General features: G+C 36.1%; 1 protein-coding gene across 2 annotated transcripts in view; it reads right to left on the reverse strand.

Moving 5' to 3' along the window:
* Positions 1 to 1,904: 1,904 nt before the first annotated feature.
* Positions 1,905 to 16,411, reverse strand: part of DNAH5 (dynein axonemal heavy chain 5) — a 138,934-nt gene continuing 124,427 nt past the window's right edge. For both annotated transcript variants that reach the window (XM_086469578.1, XM_086469577.1), the window contains exons 70-79: positions 16,137 to 16,286; positions 14,953 to 15,198; positions 13,163 to 13,382; positions 12,309 to 12,514; positions 11,300 to 11,503; positions 10,502 to 10,717; positions 7,736 to 7,948; positions 5,628 to 5,780; positions 3,489 to 3,720; positions 1,905 to 2,056 (exon numbers count right to left, since the gene is read on the reverse strand). In XM_086469578.1, the coding sequence (XP_086325704.1) occupies positions 1,905 to 2,056; positions 3,489 to 3,720; positions 5,628 to 5,780; positions 7,736 to 7,948; positions 10,502 to 10,717; positions 11,300 to 11,503; positions 12,309 to 12,514; positions 13,163 to 13,382; positions 14,953 to 15,198; positions 16,137 to 16,286 (1,992 nt within the window). The remainder of the gene's footprint in view (positions 2,057 to 3,488; positions 3,721 to 5,627; positions 5,781 to 7,735; positions 7,949 to 10,501; positions 10,718 to 11,299; positions 11,504 to 12,308; positions 12,515 to 13,162; positions 13,383 to 14,952; positions 15,199 to 16,136; positions 16,287 to 16,411) is intronic.

Consider the following 16,411-nt stretch of genomic DNA (forward strand, 5'->3'; position numbering starts at 1 on the left):
ACAGCCTTTGGCATAACTAAGATCACCACTGTGCATTTCTTTGGGGCACTAGTCTTTTCCTTACCACCCTATAGAAAACCACACTCTGAAAAAAAATGTGCTTTTTTTTCTGTGCACTGTTCACTCGCTGAGAATTACCACAACGTTCGACATCTCCACTGTGTCTACAGCAATAATGGTACAACAAATCCACTGTTTGAAAGGCGGCATATGAAGTGTATGTGGCTTGAAAATTCTCAGTGTGAATGACTTGTACAAGGATGACGTATGTGCATCTCCTTCAGAGAGGAAGGTCTTGGTGAAAGGCAGAAGTCCACAGCAACTTAGAACTCCAATGAGTGTCTGGAGGATCTCCTGGAAGTCTGAACATGGTGTTCCAAGGTCCAGTAAACACAATTTAGCCCTCCCATCTTATATTCATTTATTGCCATGTCTAAATTAAAAATATTTCCTAAAGGGGATTTTCATACATTTCATGTTTCACTGTGAGTTACTTAAAAGGAAAAAAAAAAAAATGTAAAGATGGAAAGACAATGGAAAGACCTCTAGACTTTCAAACAGAATCATTGTTCCACTTAAGTTTCATAACTGGTTTGACAGTAGAAGTGAATGCTGAAGTCTCCACTAAAATACAAAGGCAACTATTCTGTCTTCTAATAAAGTCTTTTATTTCTTTGAATATTAGCTTTAGGCAAGAGATATATTTAGCATGTTTATTTAATAAGCTAATTAATGCACCCTTTGAATTCCATGTACTGATTTGACATAAAATTGGAAAGTTTCTCCATTGCAGCATTTGTGTAAGACACATGCACAAGAAATATTGGTTCTTTATGTTTCCTTTTCTGCAGCACCTGTTACAGTGAATGACTAGTGGACCACTAAGATACATGACTTATTGGACTCAGCAACAAAAATACACTGGCTTTTTGATGATTAAATAAGTGTGTTTGATGTGTGAAGCCAATAGTTTTCAACTAAATGGAGCCGCTAACATTTCTCTTTTAAGATGGATTCCTACATGAAAAGTTTTCTATCTAGCTGAGACACTATAAAGGCTGTAGCACATCAGTAAAAAAGGAGAGAAAAAAAAAAAAAATCACAAGATTGCAAAGTTAGAGCAAAAATAAAGTTAAAATTGATGCAATAAAACTAATAACCTTGATGATGTTTGACTCAAATCTGGTGTACTAGCATATGAAAAAATATCCAAGTACTCTTATGGAACTATTTTCTTTCTATGTGTTATGTATTTATAGGTCATTAACCAGACAGTAAGAAATTGTGACATCTGTTAAATGCTTGTTTTCCTAAGTAACACAACGAAATTGTTCTCCAAGTGATGAAACAGGTGTGACATTTTTCCAGTCTCACCTTCCTAATTTAGACAGCACGCAAACGAGAAACTATCAGCTAGGAGATAAATCTTGGAACACCATCTTGAGGGATATTAACTAATATGAATGAGCAACTGGACTTAGCTTTCCACAGATACACACACACACAGCTCCCCCCAAAAAAAAGCTTTGCATTTAGCTAGTTGAAGGTAAGCCCTGATACAAGCATATTTACCACTGAAAAGTAACAACGTTTCAGTTAATTAATCTTTATTCAAGGTAAAGTTAAGCACACAATAGTGAGATAGGAACACTAAATATTTATCATGATTTGTCATGACATCAAAGGTAGTACTTCAATTTATTTACCAAATTTAATATCACTCTAAGATTTAGCATTTATAACCCTATTGTAGAGGTTTATGGAGAACAAGTCTCTAAAAATACCATAACAGACTCTATGCCTTAGAAAACATATTTTTAGAAGTGTTCCATTGTATAGCTAACCACATATTGATGTTTATATTTAAAAACAGAAAACAACTCTTAGAAACCTTTTTTTTAACATTATTTGACATCACATAGAAGTGCTACCCCACGCAGTACCCAGTGCTCTGGAGGCTGAAGGGTTTTAAGATCCACAGCAGCAATGTAATTCATATCTGTCCGAATGGCCTTTTTGTAGACTGGACATGAATACAGACGTGGATCTTTTGAAGCTGAAAAGACAGAAGAGACATAAAAAACAATGAAACTGAGTTGAAAAACCAGGGCCTTAAGGGACTGGACATAAGGCAAAAGTAAAACTGAATCGAAGTTCAATAGCACACAGCTCTCTGACACCACCAAAGAAAACTTACTTGATTTTCACACTATTCTCTACTGTGTCATTGTCAGCTGAAAGCCACATATAGCTTGAAACTCCTATAGGCTTAAGATTTAACATCAGCACATATGAACTGGATGTAGCAAGAAATGTAAACGGGCACTCTAGCGGGATTAGTGTTATTATTCAATCTGCCCACTAAATATTACTTCTTATCAAGATATCATTAATGTGTCAAAATAAAAAAATGCCCTATTCTTCACAACTTCTTTTGAAATGCATTTAGTATTTCAGAATATAAATTGTCAACTTCTTCACTCCAGAATTAGAACAGTAGTCTAGTCATGCTTAATACTTCAGTGTTCACTATTTAGGATCTTGGCTGCTTTCACAGTGATCATGCCCATTCTAAAAGATCAGCTACACAAAATCCTGGCAAAACAGCATGTAAGCAGGCTTTGCTTCAGAGGTGGAATGCTTTTTAACAGAAGTTTCCAATTTCACATTCAACAGTGGATAGCCCTATCCTATTTTACATCCCTATTCAACAGCATTTCCTATTTCATATGCAAAAAAAAAACCCACATCAACCTAAACTATACATTTTCACAAAACAGCACTGTCCTTCAGCCCTGTAAGTTTCCTTTCCATTCTTACAGTCTTTTTCTGCCTCAAAGACAAAACATCTTCCACCACCTCACTTTACCTCTTGCTTGCTTCTGTTAGGTCAAAAATAGCCTTTTCCAGAAAAAGAAAAATGCATTTTTATAAATATGCATGTTACATATATAACATACTATCTATAAAAACCTTACATAAGATATACGGGTTTTGTAATATATGTATGTTGTATATACACACATATAAGTTTTATATTTATATATAAATTACACTGGGTTTTGGGATGGGGGAAAGGTTATTTGGGTTTAGGTTACAGAGGCTACAGAGTTTATGTGTATAAATGTTGATCTCAATCTAGGACACATATAATCAATGGAAAACTGAACGCAAACATGTTTCTCAGAGGAGGCAGAGAACAGCCCATCTGTAATGGGTTTTAAAAATTAACACCATCAAGATCAGAATGTAGAGACCTATCTAAATATTAGGGGGAAAAGTGCCTATTATCAATTATCAGGGAAGGCTGAAAGCTCATTTTATATGGAATACTGGGAAGTCTCCCCCATTGAAAAAGATGCAGTATGTGTACAATGAATAGTAACAGCCTCATGAAATTCCTAAAGCCCAAAGGACTTCCATGCAGTTGAATAAAAATTTACACCAAATTCTATAAAAATACCATCCTTTAAAATACAGTTACTTACTGTTATTCTCTGCGTATATCCTTATAACTGGCATCATCTCAAAGAGCACCTTGGGCTTAGATTCAGTCAGTCTCATATTTCTTCTGTCCCAACCAGCTCCTTCCAAATACAGCCCATACACATAGACACCTTGCAAAGCAGGGCTTGTGATATCATCCTTCATCCATTTAGTGACCTCACTGCACAGCACTACACTGTCAAGAGCCCATCCTTTGTTAGCCCTTGTTATTTCCTGCCCAAAACAGACGAAATTATGGAGGTTACATTTTTACATGTACACAGAGCCACTTGTTCCAAGCATTTATTAGAAACATAATTGTATGGTCATAATTTATGCTCTTCAATGCAAAAAAATCAAACTTTTTGTTATACTCATCTTTACAGCAGTTCGACTTCTCTCTTAAGCTAGTGATGGCATGGTACTACAAGAAAGCTTTCTGTACTTCATCTGCTATATTTGATTTTCAAGTCTTTCTGTTATATACAATATCTTAAGACCGTACCAAGTAACACAACCACTGAATACCAATGGTAACTGTCTCTTGTGAATATGAAAATTTCACAGCTTTCATGAGATGAGAAAACATTAACTGCATGTGCTATGTAAAACAGTCCCAGTGACAACAGAAAAATACATAATTTGCTGCATATTTTCTGGGGTTACCTTTCTTTTCCTGTACCTATGCTCTGCATTAACTGTATTCTTAATAACGAGTAAGAGCTCACTCGGCTCTAAAGCTACGTAAAGAGACTGAAAAAAACCCAGAGAACATTTGAAGATAGACATGCTTAAGAGTCAACATATGCTTTAGTCAGTTAGTTAGTGCACTGAACAACACTCCTTTATCTTGCCCAATTCCTTACTATCCTGTGCCATTAAGCTATGTCAGATCCAAGTTTTATCGCAGTCTTGTAAATGCTTTCCAAGATCTTTGTTTGAAGTAATGGGAATTCATGTTTGTCCCATACTGCATTTTATTAGATGCTTTAAAAGGGCAGAAGGGTTCAATGATCATTTTGGTGCTTCATCTTTGTCATGTCTATTTGTTCCACCACATAGCAAAGCCCAGAAAGTCACTTTGGTTTTCACTTGGACATTAGGTCATTATGTACGTACATTTACTTTTTAGGGAGCAGGAAAAGTTCTGTAGACACCAACTGTTTCAGATCCTGCTACTAAACACTTTCCACAAGCTTGAGTCCAAAAGAAAATCAGTTTAGGAATGTTTACTCAAAAGACATATCTTGTTATATAATTCCAAGGCTATATGCCTGCAATTTTGGTAGCAGTAGGTCACCAATAGAACTTCAGTTTGACAGCCGATGATTACACTACCCAGACCTCAGAGCAACAGGGGAGATTTTCCTTCTCTGCAAACCTTCCTTCTCTCCTCCAAAAGTCAGCTTTTTTCTGAGGTCTCACTGGAATCCCACCTGAGTATTCTTTCCTGGTTTTACAGATTCCAGACAATTATTGTCTCCAATGTGCCCCTTTATGCCAACCAACATAGGTATTTATTACCTCCTTGTAAAATAAAAAGTATCTCACTTGTCAAATGCAACTAGCATGCTGAGCAACCAGCACAATCATCAAGAGATACATACATTAACAAATACATCAGGCTTCACGCTTAGTACGCATTAATAAAGGAAACTCTTTCCCAGTTCATGAAGACAGACTCAATCAGCTACTGAACTGCAGAAGTGTAATTTGAGACTAATCCTGAATAACTGTTCAGGCAAGTCCCCAGCCAGGTAAGTACTGAACACAGATCAAAAGGGAGGGGAAAAAAGGAAAATAAATTCATGGGCTTAACACCTCTTCTCAGGGATATCTCAATGGTAGCATGAGACATTACTTCTCCAGTCTACCTCCATTATGTTGTAAGGTAGCCCCTACATACATGGGGCTCAGTCAAAGTAGGAAACATTTTCACACATTAGTGGTTGATATACTGAAAAAGAATGCACAGAGGAGGAACACTTCACTCAGGAAATGTTAGACAGTTATGCAGTCGTGTATATTCCCTGCTACATGATGCAGCCATGTGTGTAATTCAGCCTTCATCACATAATATTAATTTTTTTAAAAAATATACCAAAAAGAATAAACAGAGTGAGACGTTAAACACAATTTACCTGTCTCATTGCAGTTAAAAATCCTTGAGGATTAAAAAACCCCGTCATCCAGAAGCAGTTTGGTCGGCTTTCAAAAATCCAATTGTAAAACTGGTGGTTTCTTTCTAGAAGCTCAGTAAACCAGAAACCAAGTGTACTGGAAGCCCAAGATGCCTAAAAATAGCAAACAGCAAGTTCATTTTTTTTATTTTATTCAGCAGTTTTAAAACATCATATTCACACCAAGAAAAGGTAGTAAACAACATAAATTAGCAAAGCATATTTAAAGCTCATTTTTCATATCTTAACTTTTAACCTGATAGATAAATGTTGTGTCCCACTGAAACCTGAAGCAAATTCTTGCCCTGTTCACATTCATGCCTACCATTCCATTTAGACATGCATAATGCTTCCTGTGGTAATTGTTCATTTTATGATGTTTTTGAAAAATTAGATAGCTGTGGAAACTAGGAAGAAATATTGTATATATGTCTTTCTAAAGCCAAGATCAATGCATCAAGGTAACAGGATTTCTGCCAAAACTATTCTTCTTTTTTCTGGAAAAAAATTAAGGAAAACTAAGCTTGGATTATGTGAAGATTTATGACAATTTTTCTCTTTGAATAGTTGTATCATACTTGCATCTGCTTCAGTCTAGGTTTTGTACCTTGAAAACACTTCTTTAATAAAAGCAAATCAAGCAAATACCTAAAAAAAAACCTCCCCATTTTTCTTTCCATCAGTTGCCATTAACAGCTCTAGTTGTCCCTGAAAACAATTCCTATGGGGAGAGGATGAGAGAGCTGGGATTGTTTAGCCTGGAGAAGGCTCAGAGGAGATATTTTCAATGTTTATACCTCATGTGGAGAGTGGAAGAAGGTGGAGCCAGATCCTTGTCAGTAATAGGAGAAGCAGCAATGTAGAAGAAGATGAAATGTAGGAAATTCTATTTAAACTTAACGGGTTTTTTGTTCGGTCAGTTGGTTGGTTGGTTGTTTTTTACTGTGAGTGTGATCAAATGCTGGAACAGGTAGCCCAGAGAGGTTGTGGACTCTTGATTCTGGAGATTCTTAGGAAACCTGCTTTAACTGGACCCTGCTTTTAAACTAGACTATCTCCTGAGATCCCACCCAGCCTCTACTATTCTGTCACTCTACGACTACAAGTCTTAATCTCAAAGAACAGCAACAGTGTAGTCCACTATTTCTTAAAATCCATCATCACATTTGAAACTACTTTGTCTCTAGCTTTTTATTCTGCCAATACACATGTCCTGGTTTCAGCTGGGATAGAGTTAATTTTCATCCTAGTAGCTGGCATAGCATTGTGTTTTGGATTTAGTATGAGAATAATGTTAATAGCACACTGATGTTTCAGTTGTTGCTAAGTAGTGTTTATACCAAGTCAAGAATTTTTCAGCTTCTCACACCCTGCCATCAAGAAAGCTGTAGGGGCATAAGAAGCTGGGAGGGGACACAGCCAGGACAGCTGACCCAAACTGGCCAAAGGAATACTCCATAACATATGATGTCATGCCCAGTAAGTAAACTGGGGAGAGTTGGTTGGGAGGGATGGATTGCTGCTCAGGACTGGATGAGCCTCAGTCAGCGGGTGGTGAGCAATTGCATTGTGCATTACTTGTCTGTCTTGAGTTTTATTTCACTATCTTTTTATTATCTTCCTTTTCATTACAATTATTATTATTACTACTAATTATTATGTTTAATTTTTATGTCCACTATTAAACTGTTCTTATCTGAATCTATAAGTTTTACTTGGTTTTGATTCTCCTCCCCATCCCACCAGCAGAGAGGGGTGGGGGGGGGGGGGGGGCAGGAGGAGTAAGAGAGCACTGCGTGGTGCTTAGTTGCCAGCTGGGCTTAAACTATGACAGTACAATAGGCTGTTAAAATAGGAAATACCTGCATCTCCAACATTCATTTCTGGTTTTATAAACGAAAGAGGGCTTTTTTGACTCTGTTTATTTTAGCCCAAAATCTACTCCAGCAGTTGCACAGTCCTGGTTAACATTTGTGTTTGAAAAAATTTCTTACTGTATGTCTGGCAGTTTAATCTAGCTCTACAGAAATATTTTTTTGCCCCATACAAAACAAGGGACTTACACCTACTTTTTTCCAGCTAGCAGGAGACTTTCCATCATACATGCAGTCTAAAGCGTCCCTCAGATTTTCATTCATAACGATCGTCCCATCAATGGCAAGTTTTAGATCAGTCAGAGTGCTTCTCACTAAGGAAATAACTCTCTGCATTCGTTCAATCTCCTGTCGCAAAAATATGTTCATAGGCTGAAAAGGTCCCATGTTCTTTAGTTTCTCTTTTACCTGTAGGTAGAAAATCAAAGATCCTTCAACAGAAGTAAAAAATGAAGGTGGCTTCATGTCAAGGCTAGGCCCAAATACAATTTTTAAGGCATAATACTTTTATTTTGGAAGTTAAATGGACCTTTTGACATCTTCCTTGAATCCTCTGCAAGACAGAAATACAGGATTTGTTCCAAGAGAAATTGACGATGCTGAGACTGACTACGTTTAGTCTATATATCATTTTATGAGATAACGTCATTTAAACAGCATGTAGGCCATACTCCATTTCAAGATTTCAGCTTTAATTCCCACAGACAGTTCCCAAGGTTCACTTTGCACAAACCAGCCACTTTGCCTGAGCATAGTAGTGCTAGTTATCAGTAATGCCTGGGAATTATCACAATGCCAGGCAGTCTTGCATCCCAATAAAACTTGCCGATATATTTTTAATCAAAAGCGTGAAGTTAACAAATTAACAACAACTGTATGAACATAACTAGAAATTTTGTACTCAATATGGTCCTACTGAGAGATAGGTGAAAAAAATTATATATAACAGGTATTGAATCCTATACAGGGTAACAGCCCTGTTCTTAGTAAAACACATAACCTTTTTAAGTTTATCAGTATTTTACTACACAAAATAGTTTTCTCCATGTGAAAAGTTTAGTACTGCACGTTCATTTTTATTAATACAAACTATATATCAATTTGTTTTTTCTGATCAGAGCTGATCTGCCCAAAAAGAGCTCTTGTAAACTTAACAGGGCTACGTGTACTTATACAATGATACCTTATAATATATGTCTTTATTAAGCCACATATCTACTCCTGGAGACATCAGGTAGAATTCAAAAAAAGAGTTCAAAAAAAAGAGTTGGACTAACAACTGACAGGAGATTTAGCTCAACACTAAAGCAGTACCCTTCTACCCTTTGCAGATCTCAGACACCTGGTTTAGCCTTTTAGAAAGTCATAAAGATCAGACTTCTAGAAAGACAGTAGGTCAGAAACTTCATCGAGTGCAAACTTTTGGAAGATTGCTAGATAATCAGTATTCCAAATTCAAATACATATATTCATCTGTTCAGATAAAATATATTATCATAATTGTGTCATTTGAGGGGAAGGAAGATTATGTAACACAGAACAGGCTACAGAAGACATAAAACAGATGGAAGACATGGGTACCCGAAATGAGTCTATACTTATGAGCATAGCCCACATATGGGAAACTTATCACTGTGTAAAAACAGGAAAGACGGCATAGATCGTACAAGTCTCCTTGCTCCTCCTCATAGCTCAGTATCCTTACAGGAGAAATTTGGCATTCATAGGCCACCTAGCTTTGTATCAGATTTTCATGCTAACTTCCATTAAAGAGTAAGTAAAATGGCAGAAGACTAAGGATAAGAGATTTCACTCTCCTCAAGGAGATGGTAGGCACATTATCTAATTAATAAAATGTCTTACTGCCTAGATTAACAGATTCCCAACGTAGCCACGTGCTTAAGTACAAACATGGGTGTGAACTTCTTCCTGATGACGTATTGGGGTGGTTCACATCCATGTCATAACAAAAGTGTTGTAAATGCTTTATTATGGACATAACCAATCTTACTTGCTTTTAATCTTTTGCAAATATAATGAAACACAAAAGTTCAGCATCCCTTGATACAGGAAATATAGGAACCTTAACTATTTTACAAGCATTTTCCTCTCATTTATTTGAAGTGCGTTAACCAGCCTCACCTGAGAAGAACTATAAAGTGAGCATCTTAAATTCTGGGGCTCTAAAGGCCAACTAAGAACTACGGAAACACCCAGAAACAACATAAATTGTCCAAACACTCAAACTGTAGTCTCCAGGGTGGGGACTCGGAACACAGGCAATTGGACCATCTATGTATCTAGTCATCAGTAAATGTTTTCTAACTGTAAGAAAACCCTCTCACCCTGCAAGTCATTCTGTCTTCCACATAAAGAGAAAAAAAGTTGCTATTTCAGAAAAGAAATGGCTGCGAGGCAGCAGGTGTCCTACATTGGCTATTATGCGTTAATATGGATACTGAGATACTAACACTAGGCTTCAATCAATGAAACCTATCACTTGACAAGCTTTTCAGAAATCACTTCACTGAAGAAGAAAGCAACATAAAAATATCTTCAGGATGCAAGCTGAATCCCAAAGTAATACATATGTTAAGACTGTAATACTTTTAGAAGCATTAATATACTTGCAACACGACCTCAGTTCTCTATAGTGTCAACCACCTTAGTTAAAAGCTGATGATCCTACATCCCCCATAGTGCAAATGGCAACTTAAGCATCAAGTGGTTTTCTATTTTGAGAAAGCTCTTACAAAAGCACTTCAGTGCATATTTAGTGACTTCTTAACATTTGTAATGAGTCTGGTCGGACTTCTTTAAAATATGTTTTTGAAGTATTGCCCGCATGAACGAATTCAGACATGCTTTTAGAAGAATTAATATGGCTTTTTTTTTTTTTTTTTTTTAATTCACACAAAGGAAGATGGAGCAAATGTTTTCGACAGAATTTCATTAACTTACTTCAAATGGTACATAATCTGCAGGAAGCTTTTCCAGCATATCATCAGCCAGTCTGGCTACAACTGCCTCTCGGGTTTCACCTCCTCCATCAGAGCTATCTTTAGGCTGAATACTGAGGATAGTGTCCAATACATCTTTGGAAAGTTTACTTTGGTAAGTGATATCCGCATTGGGGTGCAAACCAAACACCTCTGGTGTGTCATAAGCAGGAAGACTCTACATAGTAAAATACAAAAAAAGCACAACTAGAGATGAATTTATAAGCTAATTATTAAAACACAAAAACAACCAAGAACAAAACCAAGTAACACAAAAAAACCCTTACATTGTCAGTCAAAAGGCTTGATCTCTTCAAACCGCCTTAGGGCAAATAACTTGCTGTGATCTGTTTGTCATGTCACAGTCCAAATCACACCAAGGTTAACAACAAATTCAGTTTTAACCTCTATATGCTACTTTAATAGTCAGCTTCTACTTTCATATATCTATGCCTTTTATTTCTATGAGGTTGTACCTAATGTCTGGACTCCATTCTTTGCCCTCTTTAATAAGTGTATGTCTTCAGGTAGGTCCCTCAAGCAAATCACATGAAAAAGAAAAGATTCCTGTCATGATGATGATAACATTGATGACAACAATTAATTGTCACTAATAGATATGCAGACTGTTAGAAACCAACACAGAATCTGTGAATAAAAGACAAAGTACAGGTACCCAGAAGAAAAGACAAACTATAGGGACTCAGGAACTTGAGAACTGAATTGGGTTTTTTCTGTTGAAAAGTGTTCATTTACCAACCTGTATGTACTGAAGGTATTGATCCACCATAGTACATTTGGGTATGCTGTATCCTTTGTAGAAGCTGAATTCCTGACTGAATGTGTTTTCACTGAACCAAACCTTTACAAAGGTATTCATGAGTCTTTTGTCATAGTCATCTGTCACACGGCCACCATACTGGATCTCACCTATCATGTAACAAAGAGTACTCCAGGAGATTCCCTAAAAACAAGCAGAAAGCACTTTAGCTAATCTTCTTCTCACCTATTTTCACCTCCCTTAGTAAGAACAGTCAATATACAAAGTCCTGCATCTCTCCTTTTTGGAAGAAAGTTATTTTCTTACTACTCTTTTTTCCTATAATCCTGCGTTCTCAGAACACCTTCAAGTATTTCTCAAAATAGAATCTGTTGACAACTAATTCAAGAGGCCATTCTGGCATCTAGGCAAGAGGGATACAGCTACATTCTAATCATGCTTTCAAACTTCTCTTAAAATTCCAACCACAAAGTGATCTGCCACAGGCCTCTATATGACAACCAACCATATGAAAGTGAGGAATTTAAGAGGAATTCTTACACAGACATTTAAAGCCACTTTCAACTTCTTTATGCTGCCAAGATTGGTTGGAGGAACCAAATCTTGGTTTTACGCAAAATACATTTAAACAAAATAATATTTTAAATGCAGTGGTCCATTTTTAACTGTATGACTTAATTAGCACTGAAAAGAAGGTCTATACTTCTAAGGTTTATATTTCTGAAGTTGTTGGAGGGGGTGTCTCGGAGGGATTTTTTTTTAATGTACAAGTTAACATAGAAATTTAACATGCACAGCATTAAAAGCCTAATTTAAGCCTGCTGCTCTACAAACATGTATACCTGCAATGTTGAAAGTTTGTTGAAAGAAATAAAAGAATAATTTCAAATCATGTTTGTGTTTCACTTATTGGGAACCATGCATATACATTCCACTACTAGAAAGATCCATCACCCTAATCCACCTTCCCCTCAAAAACATTAATTACCTTCTTGGCATCCGTGGCATCCAAGTGGTTTTGAATGAACTGCACAGTAGCTTTGAAATCAGCTTGATTAAACTCATAGGGTACATTCCAACCCAGAGATCCAAACTTGCGTCTTTCTTGAACAGCGGAGTGTAGAAAGGCTACAGCATACAACATTGGTTTCCATTGTACCATGTCACTGACATCTAGTAAGTCCTGGCTGACACCTATTGATTGTAAGCAGGCTTTATAAGAAACACAGTAACAGTATTTTTCAGAACTACTTCAAATCAGAGCTAAAACATCACTCCTAGGGATATTCAGTTGGTTCTCTGCCTCTCCCAAGAGTAAATTATCATCCTACAAAGTGTTCTATTCTACAGACAGTTTATAGCATGTTATTAAGTTGCTCAAACTAGAAATGTCAGAAAAAAAACCCAAACCACGATTTATTAATAGCTGAATTTACATTAAGTTGCTTTCTGCACACTCTTTGACATTTATGTTATACAATATAAAGAGCACTTAACAGCCAAAGATTAACATGTCACTTTTCTGCCAAAAGACAGACGGAGATTAAAATTTTAAACATTTTGAACTGAGATAGTAGAAGCCAACATTTAAGAAAAGAAAAAGCATTTCCTGTTTTGCTGTCCAATAACTTCTGGCAACAGAACTTCTGCAGATCTTTTCTTTTTTGTTTTCACAACTTCTAGCTCAAACCAAGGATCAAGATGTGTCCTGGCATTGTTGCAATCAGTTCCTCATACTAGCTCACACCAACTACCAGTGCCTACAATGCCACCACAAGATAATACCAGAGAGTGCAAAAATGAGCCAAATTAATTTTAAATCATCACCACTCTAGCACTCACCACTGTATGTCCTCTTTAGTCCAGCTCTGAGCCCTTGTGGTGGCTCATTAGTAAACTTAATAGACATTTGAAGAAGAGTGATGGGGAACTGTTTGTGAATGTCAGTTGTCATCCACAGTCGAAAGCTTTCATGGACAGTCTCTGTCTCTATTACAGTGTCCATCAACTCGTCCAAAAAGTCAAGTCCAAGGTGGCAGTTTTGCAGAAGTGCCCAACCTCCCTAGTTTAAAACAAGAGAAGATAAAGTTATCAACATTGTTTACAAAGTGAAGTCACTAAAATCACTCTTTGTTTATGCTGTAGGTTAGGAACAAAGCCAAATCATCTAAGCTATAGCAAAATATAGCATGTTTAAGTGCTTATCAAAGCTGTTGAAAGAAGAAATACTCCACAGTCAGTTCGGCACCACTGGCTCACCAAATCAAAACTAAGGCCTTAATCATTTGATTCCATGTACATTTCATGTACAGAGACCAGCATATAATAATAAACAAAGGATTGTTTGAAATATAAAATATAATAATAAAAAATATTTTAAAATATAATAATAAACAAAGTAATTTTTCTCCAAAAGAAAGCTCATGTGAACTAAGTTGTGGGTTGTTCCTTCTAGAGGAATTGTTAGCTTGTTTGGTTTTACCTAAACAAGTGGTTGCTACTTGCCCAGTGTGGTCTTCTCAACTAGTCCCTACCTTTTCCATTTCAGTACGTTTCAAACATATCTGGACATGACCATAGTGCTGATAAACACTGATAAATCTCGACTTATGTGTGGGAGCTCGGAAGTAGCTCCACAGATCTACACCTTGCTCTCACAAAGATGACAGGCTTAGAAAATGACAAAACATACAAGCTTACTCTAAACTATTGCTATCAATCAGTAGATATCAAACTTTCTCATATGAACTACCATACTTTATACAGACTTCTCACATACCTCTTCGTTAAGATGGTATGCAAGACGAGACAGTGAGGGAAAGTAACTGCATTTCTCTTACTAAACAAAAGGAGCTTTTCTTCCCTAGCTTTTGAATGAGTTTCTTCTCATCTGATTTGCTAATTAGCTCTTAATGTGAAGTTGTCAAACAAGAATCTGAGGCAAAAGTCAGAGGAAAACAGTTAAACAGCCAGGAAAGAAGCTCATAACGCAGGAGCATGAGAAGTTTAATCTGTCCACATCAGCAGGCATAGCAATACTACCATCTGATAGGCAAAGCATGCTAAACTGGAACATCTCAGCTCTTCTTTCTCATACAGGAAATTTTATTCTTTAATTCTTCCATGTTTCATATGTAAAATGTCTGTGCTACAAGACTATCCATCCCAATTCAAAATCCAGACTACAACAATATAAAATATTTTGCCATACAGCCTTGTTTTTCTCAAGGTTATGTAACTAAAATTGTATATTTCAAATTAATCTTCTTCATTTAACAAAATTTGTTTGTATTACTAAAAATACAAAACTGAAAAAACGTTGTGAAATGTTGGCTGAAGAATATTTAATATTCATGCAATCCAAAGAATCAGTTCAGCTATGTTCATCAGTACAACCTACAACAAAAACTATTTTATATGAAAAACACTGATCTCTGCACAGTTTCAAAAAGCTTGTTATGGACAATTAAATGACTGTGAAAAGGCAGTTCTATTCCTTAGGACATTTATTTATACAAATAAATATATGTTCTTGCATCAGCATTAACTACCCATCAAACTACTCTATTTCCTGACAAGATTTTCATTTCAGTGTTTAATACAGACACAAAAACCAGATTTTTGTCTCTCACATGAGCCATTGTCTGCTGTAGAAGTTTACGAGCATGGATTTCTTGTCCCTGGCCCATGGAAACACAACGTGTCTCTGTCTTCAGTCTTTTTCCCAAAGCAATAATTGAGTCTGTAGGATCAGAGCCCATGGAAAGAAAGCATATGAGAGGAGTACGTGGATCTGACTCTTCCCATGTCTTCTCCAAGTCCAAGATGACTCCCTCTGCATACTTCTCCCCCATAGTGTCAATGATGTATTTTCTAGCCTGTATTAAAAAGGGTAAATTTAACCTGTGATGTAATCATTTAATATTGTTTTCTTCCCAGTGTAAATACAACCAACAGGTAAACTGAAGAGCAAAGGCTGTTATAAATTTATATCAGAAATACATATATGCCACAAATTTATTTTTACATGTTAACATATCACACTGTCTTTGAAGGTGTTATTTCTTACAGCCTTATAAGACCAGTTAGAACTTAAAAAATAATTACTCTGTTACATACATCTGCATGTAATGTTACATGTAATAGCTATAACTACAGTATAATAAAAATAATCATATTACTAAGCCTTTAGAAATATTTTAATTATTTAAAGATGGAATCTCCATTAGACAGCATAAGTCCTAGCCTTAAAATCTAGCTTTCCTTTCCAAATATTAGAGAAAAAATGAGGAAATAATGGAAGATATGCTTCAGAGGCGTTAGGTCTTTCCCACCTTCATGCTTAAACAATGAATTAATAGTAGTAATGATGAAAATAACTGTCACTAAGTAGAAGATCCAGAGAAACAGATGAAGACCATCTCTGTTATTCCTTATTTATTTATTTTGAAAATTGCTAGATTATTGTTCCTTTTTACTAAGAACCAGAAAAGGCTCTTTCAAACATTCTGAGATGATCTTTCTCGTGTTCTTTCCCACTACATAAAGCAGAACTGGATAAACACATGTTTCCAGATGTAATCCTATCTCCATAGTAAAATCATTGGTTAATATTTGTTCAATATATTGGAATAATTTTTCTAACACTGATCTTGTAGGAAATGCATAAGTTGTCTGAAAAGAATTTCAAAAAATGCAATGTAAAGGTCCATTACAAAAAGGAGTTTAGCATCAAATTAAAAAAAAAGTACTAAACCACTATTTAACTATAATTCTAATGGCACCTAAATAGACTATGTTGGCTATATAAATGTACCTGAGCTATGGTCCTGTCAGGACACCAAGACCTGATAAGAAGAAGATGTCTGAAGCAGTCCAGGGATTGACCATAGCCACTAGGAATCAGTTCTTCTTCAGGATTGTCTCTATCAAACCAGATTTTCCACTGTTTTTCTGCTCTGGAAATCTGCAGTTATACCATCAAAGGGGTAAATTTCACTAAACAGACAAGTCATATTTCAACTGCCGCTAGGTCACAAACTTTTAACAAGGGTCACAAATACATAATTCACACACAGGCATTTGTTTAAT

Source organism: Leptosomus discolor, chromosome 8, assembly GCF_034619465.1.
Source record: "Leptosomus discolor isolate bLepDis1 chromosome 8, bLepDis1.hap2, whole genome shotgun sequence".
NCBI classification, from domain to species: domain Eukaryota; kingdom Metazoa; phylum Chordata; class Aves; order Leptosomiformes; family Leptosomidae; genus Leptosomus; species Leptosomus discolor.